The sequence below is a fragment of the Clupea harengus genome, chromosome 25 (genome assembly GCF_900700415.2).
Source record: "Clupea harengus chromosome 25, Ch_v2.0.2, whole genome shotgun sequence".
In the NCBI taxonomy this organism is placed as follows: domain Eukaryota; kingdom Metazoa; phylum Chordata; class Actinopteri; order Clupeiformes; family Clupeidae; genus Clupea; species Clupea harengus.
Genome location: NC_045176.1, coordinates 7,218,323 through 7,237,961, shown reverse-complemented (window position 1 = coordinate 7,237,961; position 19,639 = coordinate 7,218,323). Strand labels below are relative to the sequence as shown.

The 19,639-nt window shown below is 43.6% G+C and overlaps 2 protein-coding genes across 2 annotated transcripts in view; one reads left to right on the top strand and one right to left on the bottom strand.

Annotated features, from left to right (window-relative positions):
* The first annotated feature begins 1,308 nt into the window (after positions 1-1,308).
* plxdc2a (plexin domain containing 2a) lies at positions 1,309-11,976 on the top strand. The gene is made up of 14 exons (XM_012835873.3): positions 1,309-1,955; positions 4,926-5,155; positions 5,571-5,711; positions 5,905-5,974; positions 6,079-6,201; positions 6,733-6,851; positions 7,270-7,369; positions 7,483-7,578; positions 7,811-7,892; positions 8,778-8,838; positions 8,933-9,149; positions 10,602-10,640; positions 11,190-11,350; positions 11,667-11,976. The coding sequence occupies exons 1-14, from the start codon at positions 1,868-1,870 to the stop codon at positions 11,889-11,891; spliced, it is 1,752 nt and encodes a 583-aa protein (XP_012691327.1). The 5' UTR covers positions 1,309-1,867; the 3' UTR covers positions 11,892-11,976.
* A 5,889-nt stretch (positions 11,977-17,865) lies between these two features.
* Positions 17,866-19,639, bottom strand: part of myripa (myosin VIIA and Rab interacting protein a) — a 33,842-nt gene continuing 32,068 nt past the window's right edge. The window contains exons 16-18 of the mRNA XM_031562795.1: positions 18,998-19,096; positions 18,846-18,906; positions 17,866-18,681 (exon numbers count right to left, since the gene is read on the bottom strand). Coding sequence (XP_031418655.1) covers positions 18,659-18,681; positions 18,846-18,906; positions 18,998-19,096 — 183 coding nt within the window. The 3' untranslated portion in view covers positions 17,866-18,658. The remainder of the gene's footprint in view (positions 18,682-18,845; positions 18,907-18,997; positions 19,097-19,639) is intronic.

The window sequence follows — 19,639 nt, the reverse complement described above, 5'->3', positions numbered from 1 at the left end:
GGGGTTCATGGCAACCCGGAGAATGCAACGGAGGAGAGGACATTTGCTTTAGTTTTGCACATCTTTTGCCTCCCATTGCACTGCTGATGCCATAAAAAGTGTCTGCCAGTGAGTGAAACATTGCCAGAAGATAAATGTTCATTTCATTTTCTGGGTTTTGTGTTTTGTCTTGTTGGTTTTTTTGTGCTATGAGTGCGTGTCCTAATACTAGTTTCTAAATGTGCAATTAAAAATAGCTAACTCTATGGGTATCTCGGCAATGACTTTACCTCAGTATGACCCAGGAAGCCACATATTTAAGCCTTATTATCATCCTTCTCATAGATTTTTCACTGGTTAAACGGTTCCAGTACCACAAGTGATAATGATGAAAATGTTTTATTTTCTTTCAAATAAATCTCTTTATTTGAGATGAGAGCAAGCACTGGCATTTAGCCTTCTGATGAAAGTGGACAATTGAGGTTAGCTACATCAGTCTGTCCTCTATTTGAGATGTGCAGACCCTCTCAGACATGTGAGATATATCACACCCTCATCTCTCACAGGAGCTACTGTCTTCACAGGTGAACCAATTCTCATACAAGCACCCACTCTCTCTCTCACACACACACACACCTGAAGTCTCAAAGTAGTCGTTGCAATGATGATTGTAGGGTTCCTAACAAAAACAATTAAAATAAAAGCTACTGTCCTTATGCCATATTCATTTATTTGTGTGTCATCGTAAATTTGGCTTATTTTTCATTTTTTCCCATAACGCTTGTGCATTATTGAGAAATTCAAGTGGAGTGGTCGTTTACCTCATGTTCAGGAAGTTGAGCATGTTTTCATATGTGAATTGTGGTCGGAGTACCTACTATTTTACAGTACGTTGACATCTTAAAGAGCACATTCTTTTGAAGATACAAAACCCGAGTGCAGAAAACGCAAAATTACTGCCCCCATTTCATTAGTGGCTTTGCTCCCACAGACCTAACTAGACACCACCAAAGTCTGGCAGACATAGGAGTTGCTTATTTCAGAGATATCGATTGCACATGGAAACTAAAACGTTACATTTTAACGTTGCATTAACCACCATTTGCATTCAGACCACCAAGCCATACGGAATCCTGAAACGAGTCAAACATTGACAAGGTTTGTTTGAAATGAAGTCCCAGAAAAACCATGAGCATACACACAGGCTATATTAGTTTACTAACTATGCAGGGTCATGTGTAAGACTGCTTTTTTCTGTGTAGTGTGCAGAATTATGACGGTGGTCTCTGTCAGAGCGAGTGGGGTGCAGCTATTACAAGAAAGTGTGATCTAGCGTCAGACATAGCGGCGTGATGCACGCAGGCACCATTTGCTTAAAAACAAACCGCGGCTGCAGTCTGACTTCGACAGTCTAGACACGCTTCCGAACCACGGAACCTCACTCTATACCTTACTATAGCATAGTTCACATAAAAGCAATTAACAGCGCACAGTCTGTTTGTACTTTCAACAACTTCTTTGGACTTACTGGTTTAGTAATGGCACCCTAAGTAAAACTGCCTTCAGGATATTTATGGGGGCGAATAAGTATTGCACGGACGTCGCTTGAGAATGGATTCGGGTTGTTTGAAACGAGGCGATTGTGCACCACTCGGAACTTTAGACTGTTAACTATTGCAAGCACTATTCTCACAAAAAAGATATATTCCTGGCTCCAGATAGACTGTGTCTTCCAAGCATTGTCCTAAGATCGGTGGCGGCAGAGGATACATTTTATCCGACAATGGACTCTTCATAGCAGATATTTTGGATACACTGTATCATTTCCTTAAGAAGTCTGAAGAACAACAAGAACAAAAGGTGTTATTGGAGGAAGAAGTCGGCGGGCATGGCGATGGTTACTCAATTTAGTCTTATTGGAGTGTGTCTGTTTTCACTGGTGAAAATAACCTGCGAGGAACTTATATCCGCGGACGGTGAGTTATGCATATAGCATGGATCACGCACGTCAGTCCTCTGTTCTCTTCGCTTCTATTAACGGGAATTATTTTTGTCTTTCATGTCTAAATTGAATTGGCCTTGTGCCGTGGAGTTTGTACCGTACTGAGTAACACGCCTGCATGATTGGGTCGTAGGCTATTCTCACGCTCGAAACAAGTGCCAATTCTGCCACAGGCTATGGAACTGTGTGCAGCATTATCAGGAGGCAAAATGAAAGAACATTATCATCCCTTCCCTGTCATTGTTTCAGCATAGTCATCCGATGTTTAAACTATAAACCTACTGATCGTTTACATTGAAATTAAGCTCTAATCATTTTAGACAATTGATTAAAAGAGACGTTTCCTCCTTTGCAAACGAGCCTTTTCTATTTCTTATAACGTAGTATAGAATCTGTGCCTAATGTGAGAAAAAAACGAAAGAAAGTTGCTCAAGCCGTAAATCTTTCCAAATCAACATTAGTGATCGTCGTTATACTTGACTAAATCAGCTGCTGTAAGCTGCTTGGCAGTATAATTACTTACAGTAGATAAAATAATCTTATAGATATTTATATAAATATTGATGACACTGATTAACATTTAGAAACCCTCTCACTAGGTTTCTTGTGTAGCTCTTGAAATCAGTTAAGATGTCTGCATTTCTGAGCAAACAGTGTGAGACTGGGAGACGGGTGGAGGAAGAGAAATAACATCACAGGCAACTGACAGTTGTGCCGTCTGGAGGAAAGGCTTTGTGCGTATGTAGTAGTCACCTGAGAATAGGAGGCCCCTGTTTAAGACACGAGCATCGGCTTCTTGTGGTCACATGTTTGGTGACGAAATACTGTGGGAACCACACTACTGTACTGTGTGGTCACTGCCATTGTTGTGTGTGTGTGTGTGTGTGTAAAAGCGTCTGCTAAATGACTAAATGTAAATGTAAAAGGTGCTTTTCTTGCTATTGTAAGGAGATGTCAAGGATTAGTGTCATCCTTAAGATGGGGCAAAGCGTGCCATCTACAACTTCAAGATCTTCAATCAATTTGAAATGATATAGTGCATTATTTCAGTTACACACAGGAAATGATGTTAAATTCCTATTGACTGGGGACTTCCCAAAACAGGCAGATGTCCCCACCACACCTCGGAGAGGCTCAACAGTGGGGCCTGCCATCCCAGACCCACCGCTCTCCATACTCACAACAGGTTAAGGCGTATGTCCTTAAGCAGCCTTTAACAAGCACAAGTCAAGCACAAAAGTCAAGTCAAACACAAAGGCCAAATCCAGCAGGGTTCTTCAACTACACTTATGCCCCATTCATGGTGGCTTTAAGTATGCCATCTTCAGGCATACGTATGTCCCATTGATGATGACTAAGTATGCCCTCTCCACCTACCACACTCCATTGCTAATGGTGGTTCAAAGTATATTCTCTTCAGCTATACTGATGTGCCATTGATGATGACTCTAAGTATGGCAACTGATGTGTTTACTTAAACATGATATTTATGCTACGTGCATTCTGTGTGAACATTCAAAGATTTCTCTACCTTTGGCTTTTCACAGACAATTTGCACAGTTGCATCCGTAGAATTTACTTCTTACACCTGTTCGATTAGATACAAATTGTTATGATATTATGATATTATATTAGATATATACTATGTTATATAGATATAATATTTGACTACAAAGATAAATACTTTACAACATTAACATCCTCACGGTACAATTCCCTGTGCATTCATGCTTTCATTAAGGTTACCCTGCCTTGCTTGATCTTGGCAGTTGAAGCACTGCACCTTTCTTCATTAAAAAAAACCTTATTGTCGCTCTTGGTAAAATGCACTTTGGAAACCTCCTCAACTTATACCAGGAAATGGCCATTGATGTATAAGGAGAGAAACTGCTTTTGAGTTTTTCTTCACAACACACTGTGAGCTTTTGGAAAAGTGTCAAAGGTTTGTGGGAAGGGAATTGAATCAGAGAGCCCTTGGTGAGTACTACGTGTCAGGTAATACATATTGTGTGCCTTTTGTCTCACATTGGCGACGAAAAAATGTGACAGCAAACTCAGGTCAGACGTCTGAGATTCCGAGATAAATGCTAAGCAGCCAATCTGCTGCTTGAGCTCAGTGGAATGGAAACTCGGACGAATCCGTCAGCCTATGAGCCAGTGTAGTTGAGCTGTGTTAACCTAGACATGCTCTTTCAACGGAAACAGCTACAGCAATCTACGTGTTCAGTAAATCTGAGAAACAGTTCTGTTGTAACTGTCCTGAGACTAAGACTCTCTCACAAAGGATCATGGCTCAAATTGCTGGTGCGCTACATTTTGCCCGGTAATACACAGAAGGGAATATTTTCCCAGTTTGCGAGGTTGCATATTAAATACTTGTAATATCACATAACCAGACATTCAGTCCTACAGTAGCTGCTTCACTTTAAATCCCCTCCTTTCTCTACCTCAGTAGTGTGTGACACACTCATTTCTGTAAACATGTTTTGTTTTGTTCTGGTATTTTCATCAGTGTGATAGTGTTGATGTTTTGAAATGGTTGGAAAAAAAGGCATTAGACACTAGACAGATACTGCGATTGTCATCGGGAACTTTTCCGACACCCCAGACAAAACATTGCCACTGCCCCCATCCTACCCTCCATGTGGGCCTGTGTGAGGAATGTGTGGCATGTTTTCACTCACCCGAGAAAAAAAAAAAGCATTTGAACACACTCTTGTCAGGAAGTTGGAGTGTGTTTGTTTGGCCTGCAGATCATTCCACTGGACTGTCATCAGTGTATGGATGGAATATTGCTTAAAAGTAGCATAGCTATGTTTGGAATTTATTTACCACAAAAATCCAGTTCTCTGCCAATGTGTGTCATCTGTGTGTCAGGTAACCACCAAAAAAATGGCTCAGTACACCTCTAGTAAAGGCTCCGGTGGTCTCCTCTTTGTTTCAGTTCCCACCTATGACCACCTGGACATTCTCCAAGAGCAGAGGGTAGAGTTGGGCTTCGAGCCACACGGCAGGAGATGGAAGAGGTGGCTGTCCCCGTCCAGGCCGGAAGAGCGGGCCTGGGGCCGGCAGGGCCAGGAGTTGGACCCGCGGCACTACCAGGAGAAGCCGGAGCCTGAGCGCTTCTCTGATGTGGTGACAGACGACAGCCGGGACAACGAGTCTCAGATTGAGGTAGAGCCGCAGAGCAAGAGAACTCATCCAAAAAATATTACAATCTCCCTCTCACAAAGAGAGTGGATTTGCATCACTGTGCTCTTGAAACAGACCACGTTGTCGGCAGAAAAAGGCTAACTGAATGGATTTGGTCCGTTAGGCTTGTGGAAATAAAAAGGGTCACCTTGCTTTTCAGAAGTAATAATGCTATAATAATAATAATAATAAAGATTTAATAAATGTCCTCACATTTTCTAGGCACGCAGTTATTTTCTCACCAATCACCCCCAGTTAATTGCATTATGCATGAACTCATTATATAACAACATACAGTAATTCCTCAGAGGCCCGACTTTCTCTCTCAGGAAACGATTTGCATATTAACTGTGTTTCCTCCATACATTAACAGTCTGGTATCCTCCGTCTTTTACAGAGAGACATGGATCATAGCTACTACATCTCCAAAATGTATGGACCCTCGGATGCTGGGATTGCCGAGCTGTGGGTGGATATTGAGCAGATGGACAAGGCAAAGATCCACGGGATCCTCTCCAACACCCACCGACAAGCAGCGGTAAGCCTGAGGGTCATCACCGGTCAGGGCTCCCTCACCGGTGAGACGAGGGCGGAGAGCTGTCAATAGAACCCTTTGTTTATCATTGAAGAAGAAAAATGGTTGGCAAAACCACAATCGTGTTGTTTTGCAGACAGGGTGCGTCTCACCAGTTTCAGTGTATCATTTGTTGTTGTTGTTTTCTTTTTTGCAGAGGGTGAATCTCTCATTTGATTTCCCTTTCTATGGACACCTGCTGCGAGAGCTTACAGTCGCCACTGGCGGTGAGGCCTCATTTGCTGGCTGCTATAAAATGAAACGGAGCTTCTCACAAGGCGAGCGTAGGTGTGGCTGTTCCCTCAATGACCGTTCACATCTCTGTGTCCAGGTTTCATCTACACCGGGGACATCATTCACAGGCTGCTGACAGCCACCCAGTACATCGCCCCCCTCATGGCCAACTTTGACCCCAGTCTGTCCAGAAACTCCACCGTCATTTACTTTGACAATGGTATGTCAAGACACTGACGCAAGCTAGCTATCGTCTTGTTTTAGTAATGTCTTTAGGTAAGTAAACTAGCCTTGTCTCTACAGACTAGTGACCTAAATATTATACCAATAGAGTGTTTTGTAGATTCAACAGCCTTGTGTGCAAGACAAAAAACACTATCTTCCAACAGAATTTTAATTTGATTTTGATTGTATTGTGCTCAGCAAATGTTATTAGCTGACTGATTTTGCATAATCTCTGGACCCACATCACATACAACTAGGTCACAGGGCGTGGCGTGGCGTGCAGTTTTGGGCATAGGCCCTTTTTTATGTGATGTGACACTGTGGGGCTATCTCTGACAGCGCGATAAAACTGTCTGTGTGATCGATGTTGGAGACCGACTCAAACTAAAAATCCAGCTCTCACCGAGGGTGATCAATGGCTTACTGAAACTGACCCAGTTTGTCTGTGTGTGCAATCTCTGCATCTGACCTAGCTTGCTCTTGCTGCACCTCTCTCTCTCTCTCTCTCTCTCTCTCTGTGTGCTAGGCACGGCGCTGGTCGTGCAGTGGGACAACGTCCATCTCCAGGATAGCTACCACCTTGGAAGCTTCACCTTCCAGGCCACGCTGCACAGTGACGGAAGGATTGTGTTTTTCTACAAACAGGTCTGGCCCCACCTCAGTCACGTTCAGACAGACAGATCTGGCCCCCCCTAAATCATGTTAAGACAGACAGGTCTGGCCCCCCCCCTCAGTCACGTCAGACAGACAGGTCTGGCCCCCCTCAGTCACATTAGACAGACAGGTCTGGCCCCCCCCTCAGTCACGTCAGACAGACAGGTCTGGCCCCCCCTCAGTCACATCAGACAGACAGGTCTGCCCCCCCCCCCCCCTCAGTCACATCAGACAGACAGGTCTGCCCCCCCCCCCCCCCCTCAGTCACGTCAGACAGACAGGTCTGGCCCCCCTCAGTCACGTTAAGACAGACACTGTTGGTCTATGACGAATGAGCAAAGCTATTTAGAGAGTAAATCCAACTATGGCCGACTAGGAAAGGTGCTGATTGTTTTCTCCGCTCTGTCAGGTTCCTATCGACATCAGTGACATCAGCTCTGTGAACCACCCCGTCAAAGTGGGACTGTCTGATGCGTTTGTCGTTCTTCACAAGATACAGCAGATACCGAGTAAGGGTGACCCTCTGTTATTTTTTATCCTTGCTTCCACCCATCTGTAACAATAGTTCTTCTTTTCTCTTTCAAATGATCACTGATCATTTCATCTTGTTGTCATGCATCAGACGTGCGCAGGAGGACCATCTATGAATACCACAGAGTGGAACTGCTGAAATCCAAGATTACCAACAGCAGTGCCATGGAGATGCTGCCGCAACCCAGTAGGTCCTCATAAACAACCCTGAGATCCATCTGCCATCTTCCTCCACTGATGCTAATCTCAGTCTCATCCACGGCCAGCTTATTTACTGAGCTTGCAGCACGGAGTGCATTTATCGAGCCTTGTGCCTCTTTAATATTAAAGGCGTACGCTGTAACCGAAATAGTATCAAGTTTATGGCTGCCTTCTGAAAACACATGCACTCCCTTGTCCTCTTGCCTGTCTCCTCTCAGCCTGCCTGCAGTTCTCCAGCTGTGAGCCATGTGTCACCGCTCAAATCAGCTTCAACTGCAGCTGGTGCAGTCGACTGCAGAGGTACAGTCACTGAATGGTGGAATGCTTCTGATTAATATAAATGAAAATGTCTTGACAGAGTTGCTGCATTTTGAGCTTTTTTTTTTTTTTTTCAATCTTGGGTGTGCGTATATATTTCATTTTTACTGTCACAGTCCTCCAGTGGGTTTTGTTTTTGGATAACTGACATCAGACCAGGAGGTGATACACACATTTTATTCAGCTCTTTTTGGCGTAGTGTTGCAATCACAGAGTTATTGATTCTTCATTTTTTCACAGTTCACAATTGTGAAAATCCATGCCCTGCAGAATGACTACGGGAGTATTCACACAAAATGAGAGATTTTTAAAACATAGCAGTGCCTGCAGATGCAACCTTCATCTGTTTTCCCCAAGTTTAAACTTCAAAGTCAATGTGGCGATAAGCTGTCCTCCCGAGCTTAATGCAATTTGGTCTTGCAATCACATTGTGTCTGTGTTCCAGCTGCCGTATATCATTATTCCTGCGCTGTACAGCATTGGGACAGACAGATGAATTAGCCACTGATATAATGTATAATAAACACGGCCTCGTTCAGCATTCCTCAGCGAGTGTCGTTTGGTCGGAGATTAATGTGAGTTTAAGCTGAACAGCCGAGATGTACTGAATAATGATGATCACAGCCAAGCCCATTTTACTTTCAAAGTGGGATCCCGTGGTGGAACTAAATAGGTTTTTTCGCATTGTAATTTGTCATGTTTTGTGCTGTTGGACACCTGTCAAGGTTAGTGGCTGCAGACCACTGCAGAAGAGAATTGAATCTCTGGGTTTGTGACGCTGCTGGGCCGCATTGAAACGTTGCATTTATTTGGCCCTCCTCCTCCTCTCTACTCCTCATGGCTAACAAAATGCCTCTCCTCTGCCAGATGTTCCAGCGGATTTGACCGAAACCGCCAGGACTGGGTGGACAGTGGATGCCAAGATGAGGTGCCCGGACATATTTAATTATCTTAGAATCACCGGTCATTTCTCATATGATGAGAGTGTTGCTCAAGTGTGTTTTTTTCCCCATTTGGCTCAGGTGAGAAACCAGAGCTGCGCCATCAGCATGGAAATGAGTGCGACGCAGGCATCGCCTGTGGCAACAACAGACAACAACGTGAAGACAACAACTACAGTGGGACAAAGAACCACCACCGCTGTCTCCACTACCTTCCTTTCCACCGCCATCTCCACTACCGGGAGGGCAAACCCAACATTCTTCACCACACAGCTGCCAACCAGCACTCCCACCGAGGGTTGGTGACCCACTTCTCTATCTCAGACTCAGCATGCAGTATAAATATACAAACGCATAGTATACAAATAGTATAGTACACAAAAATAGTATACAAATACATATAATAGTATACAAATACATAGTTAGCACACATCTACTTCAGACATGACAGTATACATCAGAATGCGATAATGAGAGGCATGGGACGACATGCAAACAATCTCTTAGACATCAAAAAGATATCAAGGATTCCACGCACTGTAAAACCTGCCCTAGAACTGCATGTTGTGACAAGAACCTGGAATGTTGTTCTGGCAGATTGCGTCTGCAACAAAAAAAAAAGAGGAAGAAGAGAAGAGGTTGAGATGAGCTCTCCCCAGGGTTCTCTGCTTGGCTCACTCGTGCACGATGGAGATGCTGCTCTACACGCTTCAGTCAGTCATTTTCTCTGGTTTAGGATATAAGAAACTACTTGCGGTAAATGCTCTGAATGTGTGCATCTTGACAGGGCCCGTGAGAGTTTGGAGCTCAGAGGCACGGGGCCGTGCTGAGATCTCCCAGAACACTGCTGGGTCACCACTGCACCTTACGCAGCAGATCAGGAAATTCTTCCGCTGCCCTGGTTTACCGTGTAAAAGTCCCTGACAGTCCCTGCAGTAACATTCAGGATGAACTCTCAGCATGGTTGAAATCCTGTCCCAGTTTTCTCCTCACAGCGCCTGGAAAAAGCTATTAGAGCCGTGCAGTGGGTTGGCTCTGCTTCCAGATGAAGTGATTTATGTTACCGCCGTTAGAAAATGAGGATACGTTTTTTAATATTCCTGTTAGTCGTAATATTAGGCCTGCTACTCCTCTTAATTGTTGCAGTGAGTAGCAGCAGCAGATTTGCGACGTTATCTCATTGAGATTCCAGACAGGCACCTCAGCAGTGCTGAACTCATATACCTCCATTAAGAACCGCAAACAAGCAAGCTGAACATTTGCGTCGTGCGTCCGCTATAGGCTTGGCCAAGGCAGGGAACACCACTTAGTGTCACATTTGCTGAGCCGCGAGCTCCACCAGCTGCAGCTGCGCTGTGTTTACAAGCCCCCGTTTCACGCACGCGCTTCGTGTCGGCCTACTTCCACTGCATTGTAAATCTGTCCCCGTGATTGTTTTAGCAGCTCTTGTTGAGTGCGTATGGTCTTTCTTTTACAGGGTCTCACTCTAATTAAACCACACATAGTGTCTGTAGTTCATGGGAGAGTGATAGAATTAAACCTCATAAAAGGGGATTTTTTTGGCTTGTGCTGCTCGGTTCGATGAGAAGAATCACATGAAAGATCTGAGATTCTGACGGATTCCCTTTTTTTTTCTTCTTTTTGTTTTATTAAGACAAAATAGGTCGAGTGTTAGATTATAGAGCAGGGCTGTGTGATTTGCCACCCTGCCTCACCATATGTTTTGCTTCTTTGTTGTGTTTCTTTGCAGATGACACAAAGCTTGCCTTGCACATGGTTGATGAAGGATGTAAGTCATTTAAATAATTTCATTCAACTCAGTTGTTTTGCTGTGTAGTTTGTGTGAACAGTGTACAAATGACTGACTTTTACCATTTAGCTGGCAAACGCAGGAGTCAATGAGACAATTCCACTGGGGCTGATTGAAAGTGCTCAGTGTGCAATGTTTATATAGGTTAATAAATCATTGTCTGTTTACTTTACGAGAAAGACAGAAATTTGCAGAATCGCAGGAACTGCAGTCCCGGGGTCACCACCTCCACCGCAGACTTTAATAAAACACTGTAAATTACATGTTCTTGAAAAACACCAGTCTTTAATGTAATGTGTGTATATTTTGTAACACTGGCTAACCTAACGAATGAAAGCACCAGTATTTCCGCCTGACTTTCTTGCCATCTGTCACAGTAATTCTACTTATTTAGTGATGCTCAGGGGTCAGGGTTCAGGTCAGGGTGAATAATGACAGGGGATTTGGTTTGGTGTGTGTGTGTGTGAATGTGTGTGTGTGTGTATGTGTGTGTGGGTGTGTGTGTGTGTGTGTGTGTGTGTGCTGCAGCCAGACAGGTAGGGGATAGCGAGGATCAGAAGGAGGACAGGCTGCAGACCGGACTGCTTGTTGGTATCCTGTTAGCCACGGTGCTGATGGTGGCTGCTGTCATGGTGACCGTCTACATGTACCACCACCCAACCTCCTCTGCCAGTCTCTTCTTTATAGAGGTACCGTGACAACTTGATTACGTCTGATTAACTTAATTGGTTAATTGTTAGCTATTATTCCTGTCTGAAAGCAACTGTGGCTTCCTTCAACCAATAATTTGCCTGTACCAGACACTTACTATTTACCTGTACCACATAATTACTATTTGCCTGTACCACAAGCATTTTTCAAAATTACAAATATTTTATGGAGGAGACAACTGTGTTTTAAAACGCCATAATAGGAACTAGATATAGTGGTGCCTCTCTGCTGATCCTACATAGACACCAACTGACGCTTGGCCCCTTTCGTTCTACTCCATCTGTATTCCTGTAGCGACGACCTGCCAGATGGCCAGCTATGAAATTCCGCAGGGGGTCTGGCCATCCCTCTTACTCCGAGGTGGAGGTGGTGGGCCGAGACAAGGAGAGCTTCATGGTGATGGACAAGGACGGCTACGCCATGTCAGAGCCGAGAGAGAGCTACGTGGTGGCCGACCCGAGAGAGCGCTTCATCGTGTCAGAGCAGAGGGAATGTTTCTTAGTCATGGACCACTGCTGACACGCATCGCCCTTCGCGCTGACGTCCCAACAGGGAGGCGCCGTAGTTAACCCGGGACCTGCACAGGTTTTGTGTGTCCCCCCCCCCCCCCCCCCCCCCCCCCCCCCTACCCCCCACCGCCCCCCGGGTTCCAGCACATGATAAGATGCAGTGACAGTTCAGACTACATACTTGCTTGTCCACTATCTCGCGAGAGAGACCACACACTCAAATAAGCAACACGGTCTTTGCGATTGTTACATTAGCAATGCTGGATCTGCACTATATCATCACACCCAGAAATAAGACTCAAGAATGTGAATGTACAGGATCGGAAGTCTTCTCCATGGCATAAGGACTTCATTGACTATGTATAGTGCACCCTCAGTCTACATTACATGAAGCTAATCGTGTAGCTAGATCTACTCTAAAGCACTGGATTGAATACCTTATTTTTGTTTGGTTGTCTTGCATGTTATTTTTTTATCACACTATTAAATTTAAATCTGAAAAAACTCTAAAAGTAGGGAGAGTTATCATTACCTTTAGTGGATGGCATGGTATTCAGATGCTGTTTCCAAAATATGAAAATGGGATTTGTACGAGCCTTTTTTCAGAGTTCTGGGATCTGTGTATTTCCTCTGCTTAAATAAAGTGAATGGTGTTCGCTCTTAACTCCAAGGCATAATCCTGGTTCTCAGAGCTGTTGTTCACAGCTGTAAAGCAATCACAACCTTATCAATCACAGTTATCAATCACAATGTTATCAATGATGGACGGAGAACACTGGATTGGAGGGATTATGCATTTTAGAACTTTACGGGTGGAAAATGCATGATGAGTGGTAATATTATTTAACTTGGTATATCACAAGTGTAAGATCATGTAGGGTAAGATCACTTAAAGAACAATTAATATGTCTCTCACACTGTTACTTGTAATATTACCAAACAATATAAGACATTTGTTTAATAATTAAATATATGTATTTTACATATGGCACACAAGGAATTATATGAATTCTGAATGAATGAATGAACAGTTGACACAATAAACAACAGGCTTAATTGTTACAAGTACTGACCAAATTGAATGTAAAGTCAAATCTAAATTGATAATAACAACTATGACAAATTTATATCCATTTTTTTATCCAAAGCAACTTACAACAATCAAGCTTCAGTGAATTGGGAGACCGGGAGTAAGCACTAAGTACCAAATCTACTCAATATGACAAGTGCAAGGAGTTAAGGTAAAGAAGTGCATGGTAAGTGTGAGTTAGGAATGTTAGGGTGCTAGAGGTGTTAGTCAAGGAGGTGCTGTCAGAATAGATGAGTCTTCAAGAGATTCTTCTGCTCTGATAGCATTTGGTAGCTCGCGCCACCATCTGGGAATCATAAACCAGAACAGTCTTGGCTGACATTGCCTTGTGTGCAGGGATGGCAACGCCAGAGGACATTCCTTGGAGGAACGCTGTGGCCTAGAGGGAGCATTAGTTACCAATTAAACCCATGAAATCAGATCGCATTCGATGCAAATAATCAAACCATACAACCATGGGCAGACACCTCAGACTGCAATGAAACCACGATCATACTGCCTCCCACATCACGAGAGGTTAGATACAAGACCAAACAAAACATATGAAAGGGACTACAGGTGGAAAATAGCAATCTGCTAGAACCTGGCATAATGCATTTTCTCTTGTTGTACAAGATTAATGTTTTATTGTGCACTGTCCCTGTCTTGAAAAATAAATTACAATTACAATATTACGTGCATAGACACACATTTGCATATAACTTCAAAGTCACAATCATCCTGAGGTTCTTTCTGTTACAACTAAAGGGGGAAGGTTAGAAACAACAAGCACCCAGATGCCAATGGCAAGCAAGGTGTGGTGATTAGTTAACCAGATGACCCGGTAATGGTGTCACTGCTCGCACCCAATGCCCAATGGAGGTTGCTGTGAAGACAAACAGGTCAGGTTGAGTGTCACTGTGTGATAGCTGACTATTTTGACGCCCTGACCAAACACTGGACATCTGCGTGTCCGTTGTCAAGATTCAGGCTGCTTTGTGCCTTACGCAGTGTATCCAGTGGCTGCATAGCTGTGCTTATGTGGGTCAGCACATAGGACACTTCATGGATGAGCCCAGCATCCTGAGGGAGAAGGTCATTATTTCAAAGCCAAAGGAACGTTAGATTCAGAGGCAGCAGTACCAGCGGGAGCTACCCGGTGACTGCAGACTTTGTCATGTGTCCACGGTTGAATAAAATCAGAGCCATCGATATGAATTCAAAACACCTTTCCATTATAGTTGTTGAAATTCTTCAAATTTTTTTCTCTTCTGGAGAATCTGCTCTGGAGGGAGTAACTCGGGTAGAGGTGACCTTGTCAGGCTCTGCAGTAGAGAATAACAGGGTGGAAAAATGAAATGACCTCTGGAGACCCCGACCAGTTAGGACAAAGATGTGCCTGTCAATCATGTGTCGTCGCCAAGCAACACACGTGCTGGGAAGAGACACTGACGGAGGAGGAGGAGGAGGAGGAGGGGATGAGTTGGGTTGGTTGTGGAGTTTCGAAACCCTCGCAGTCAGGCAGCATGACTGTCTCCACCTTTAACTGCCACAGTGATGAATAGCCCAGAGCTCCATTTTATGGAAACAACACACACACACACACACACACACACACACACACACACACACACACACAGACACAATCACACACACACAAACACACACACACACAATCACACACACACACACACACAATCACACACACACACACACACACACACACACAATCACACACACACACACACACACACACACACACACACAATCACAATCACACACAAGCACACACACACACACACACTCACACACACACACACACACATACACACACACCCATAGCACTGAGGTGAAGTTTATCATTAGGTCAAAAATGTCTGAAAGTGGGGAGAAGCGCTTCCCTGGGCTGTTTTGAACAAGTAGCTGATGGTTAAACGACTGCCACTCTTCCTTAAGGAACGTTCTGTGTGTATAAAAGTGATGCACTTTTCATGATTCAGCTTGTCACATAATTCCTCCACAGCAGCCCATTTAATCTCTGTAGCAGATGTTCAGATGTTTTGGTGTCTGGTAGGGTGAAAAAGAAGGAGTTGTTTTCGCAATTTCAGAATGTGAATCTTTTTTCCAGAAGACAAACCGTGTCAGGTAATGGCCAAAAACTCTCCTGAGAGCTGTTGTTCTTCGCCAGTCGGTTTTGAAGGATACTGGCCTGTGTGTGGATATGCAGCTGTCTAACTGAGATGTCTTTTGGAAAATAAGTTTTGAACGGTGTCAAAATGAACAGTCATCCATACTGTTCAGTCAACATGGCACGTATGACCAACACAGCCAGCTGTACTTCAAACAGAAAAACAACAGAGAGGTCAAAAGGTCACACAAATAAGTCATTTGTTTTGCCCTCACTCCGCTGGCAATAACACGCTGTTTTCTGTTGTGAGCTGAACCTGCTGCAGAAGGGAGAGTAGAGTTAGGAAACAGAATGTCCAGGCAGCTGTTTTCCTGGCATGGAATTAGGGACGGTCCAATGCATCATGGCCAGTAAATGAACCAACTTCAAGAAAAAATAGTCGGAAACAGATGAAGATCAGTTTGGCAGTGGATAGACCTCCAAATAAGACACACAAAAAAACAAACCTACAGCGAGTAGTACACCATATATATCTGAAACACAGGGTTAAACCACTCAATACTTTTGTGAGGAAAAGACCAATCATTAAAGCATTACACTGCATGAATTGAAATCTTAGCAAGATGAAATATCTTAAATCAGGACAATATATGCTTGTTTTTTGTCTGACAAGATATTTCTTCTTACCAGGCATTTTTTATGTTAGAGCATTTCACTTGCTTCAAGCATTTCAGTGCTTAATTATCTTAATTGACTTAACTTAATTATAAGGTATTATAACTTGTTCCTGAGATTGTATTCTGAGCAAGTTAATGCTTGAAACTTGCCATAATTATAAGGCTGTTTGATCACCACTGACAAGTACAAAAGTCAGAAACAAGACAAACGTACTTGTCTGGCCACACTAGTTTGAACATATATTTGGGTTCTTTGAGGCTAGATATTTTTACTTGTTTTTAAAAAGTCTTGGTAAATCAATTGGATAATTTGGCTTATTTTAAGTAATGTGTCCCCCGTGTTATTACTTTATTTTCTTGTTTTTTAAAGCTGAATGTTTGCAGTGTAACTCAAAACCTCACCTGCCTTTGCTGTGAAATGATTCTTTTTCCAGCTGCAAAAGGTTTCCAACGTGGCTGCAAACCAAGCTTAGGTAGCAGCGTAAGGGTTCGTAAGGGTTCGTGCCGCGATGTGTTATAGTACATGTGACATTGAGAGGTCTGGCTGTCGTGGGAGCTCCCCAATCAGTCAGCACAAGGAATTTAACATCTTGTCCACATAAACTGAAACATGTAAAGTCCTCTGTTCACACATGTTTACAGCTATGAAGAGCCAATGAACCAACGGAGATTATTATATAGGAGGTCAAACAGACAAAACATTTCTCTTTTTCTCCGTCCTCAGTTGCTATGCGGATGATTACAGATGAGGGCCCTGTACCACCTGCAGCACAGCTGTATAGAGACCCGGGTGCGACACTCCCTCTGATTTCATCAGACCAAGAGTTTTACAGGCGGACAACCCACCCAGAGCCCCTTCAGTATGAGCTTAAAATATATGCTCTTACTAGAGTTGTGTCAAAGTGATGTAGGCCCAGTACAAACTTGTAACATACTTGGTTTAATAATGCAAATGTATTTATATCAGCATTTGATCTGGTCAGTTACTGGACGATATTGTCGAAGGGCAGTTTCTCATTCACCACTACAGACAAAATGGCTCATTTGGAACCGCTTGTCAGTCCATGGCCTGTCAGTTGTTTTTTTTTTGCTCTAGGCATAGTTTGTGGTTCTGGTCATTTCCTCTGCAAGTGTTCACTGTTCTATGGCCCAGAAAATGTAACGACTGCAGAAAATTGGGAGGGAATATTGAAAAAAATACTGCTTTGTCTTTGTGCCCTCAGAATTACATCATGGTGGTAGGTCTAAAGTATTTTTTTTATGTTTTGACATTACGAACTGCATTATTAGTTTAACTGGCACTGCATCTGTGGCCAACATGATGCTGTTTTACCATGCTGACAGCTGCATGTCAGCATTGGTGTGACAGACTAAACAGTCATTATCGACCACACCGATTCCCAGAATCCCCGTGTTTCGGCCAACACTGGGAAGGAGAGCGTCTGAGAATCCAGTTGAGTGAGCGATCCCTTCTGTGGTGGTGGTCTGCGTTGTCGACATGCCACGGTGTGGATATCTGGTTTTGGCTAGTTTGCTGTGGTCTGCCAGGAACAGTCTTGCTCTTGTGAGCAGCCTGGCTTAGCCGTGTAATCTCTCCTTCTAAGGTTTTCTCCTGCCATGGCCCCTGGCTCTGGCTCATGCCCTCCAGTCTCTCTCAACTGCTCTGTGCCCGCTGTGCCCACTCCTTCCTTCCTCTCTGCCCATCTCTCTTTGCTAGTCAGGCTTGATCTCCCTCCTATTTTCCATTCTGTGGCTTTCAAAGCTCCCCCCCCCCCCCTTCACCCTCCTGTTTTGGCCTTGAGCCTGCAGGCACTTTCAGCCCTGTGTTCCCTGCCCCAGGTCCTATTTATCCAGTTCTGTCCATCACATTAAGTATGGGTGGCAGTACACCTCCGCTCCCACTCTGTTGTTTGTTCCTCCATATGAGGGCCTGGCAAAGGGAAGTTCCGTAGACATAGAAGGCCCTCTCCAGGCCATTATGGGTACTGCAAGGAGGAGAAAATGGTCTACACACCACGAAAGCAGAAATCTGCGAAGAATATGAGTGTACCTAGGACGGTCACAATGTTTCTGTGAGTTCTGAGGCTTGTTGGCAATGCAGCACACAGTGTGAATATTAAATAATGCAACATTTATTCAGGTCTATTATTTTACAGTCACAATAAATTAAGTATTTTTCAATATCATTTCACCTTCACTGGTAACCTAAGACCTGGATCAGAGGTCCATGAGCTCTGGGGAGGAAATCATTCAGTGAGGATTCACACTTGTTTTGTTTTTTCACACAAACACATAGCCTTTTTAATACATGGACAAATACCCCCTGAAGTATCTACTTAATGTTTACCATCAGATGATAGTCAATATCAAGAGAGAGAGAGGATCATTTTTTTTTCTCTGATTGTAAATCACACATAGATGAATCACAGCAGCCTGACACAATTGCTTAGGCTGTGACGTGAGTGTTTTTTTTTTTCATTCAGAGGTTCAATCTTAGGACTCAGGAGTAGCACAGCAATATTAGACAGTGTAAATAAAATTGCACTGAAATAAAAAATATATTTCTTAAAAAGAAAACTGCACATTATAAACATTCTATACAAAACCTTTTCATTTTTCTTATCTTCTTTTTTTTGTTTGTTTTCAAACAGCTCTTACCTGTCCACAATGTTACTGGTCTACAATGCTGTCAGTAGTAGTTCAAGTGTCATTGACATCCTGTCTATTGATTTAAGGCGAAGAGTATTCGTTACAGATTGCACTGGCAAGATGAAACAGTCTAGCAAAGTGATCACTTCTCTCCACTCGTCAGTACAGAGCTCCACTGCTTCAAGGCACAGGAGTGCAGATGGTCTTGAACTTTGGGCAGAGTGCGTCAGGAGCTGGACATGTTGCAGACAGCTTCAAATGTCAGCAGGCTCTTTCTCTAAAGAGGACAGGGCAAGAGAGCACAGCTATCTCAATATTATGAACTTTGAGCAGCTTTACCCATTAGCAGTGCAAATAAAATGACTATCTCAAAAAGACCTTTAATTTCTTCTCCACGATCAAGTCTGAAATTGACTTAATAAGTCCTGTTTTTAACGGTACCTTTTGTGGGAGGCGCAGGCAGTCTTCTCCTCTGTTGTCTCGATGTGTCTATGGTTTGTGTCTGAGGTGGAAGATACAAGATGTATTACTAGTATCATTAGTAGTAATGGATAGTATTTAACCTGCCAGTGGTTTCGGCCACAGTGCCATACCTTGGGCGTAGGGCTCCCAGCTTTGAACAAACGTGTTTGAGGCGCAACGTTCAGACCCGCTGTTTTCAAGGCTCTGATTCTTGCAGCAATGTCAGTGACCTGAAGGACAAGGACGTTATATGGGTGCCACACTATAGGGTGAAGCCCTCACTTGTGCAATGCGCAATGATACAAAAATGATACATCCAGACACATGCATACTATAATGTACCAGGAACTCTTCAATTCAAGCCTACAACTGAAATTATTAAAGCAAAGACTGAAACCAGTGTTTGTTTGATGCCCAGTAAATGTATCTAGGTCTGTTCAGTAGAAATACTTGATGCCATTTGATGCCAGAGGTTGCTGCCATTTTGGTCAGAGACCCTTCAGTTCACAAATAACTACCTCAAAACTATAAGTGAGTTGCTAAGGTACATGAGAAAGTAGTTTTTGATGTGAATGTACCTTGCAGGAATGCAGAGGCACATATACAAGCACTGTGACGGTTAGCACTTAGACGCACTTAGTAACAGTAGAGCAGCATGCCGTGTGGCTAAAAATGGACAAAGGTGTGTGGGATGGACAGGTGGACTAAATGGACAAAGGTGTGTGGGGTGGACAGGTGGAGTAAATGGACAAAGGTGTGTGGGATGAACAGGT

Bases quoted from the DNA above. Each gene is read 5' to 3' on its own strand.
- plxdc2a (XM_012835873.3), top strand. From the start codon at position 1,868: ATGGCGATGGTTACTCAATTTAGTCTTATTGGAGTGTGTCTGTTTTCA. The intron at 5,975-6,078 runs GTGAGGCCTCAT...CTCTGTGTCCAG, and splicing joins GCTTACAGTCGCCACTGGCG to GTTTCATCTACACCGGGGAC. The intron at 10,641-11,189 runs GTAAGTCATTTA...TGTGTGCTGCAG, and splicing joins GCACATGGTTGATGAAGGAT to CCAGACAGGTAGGGGATAGC.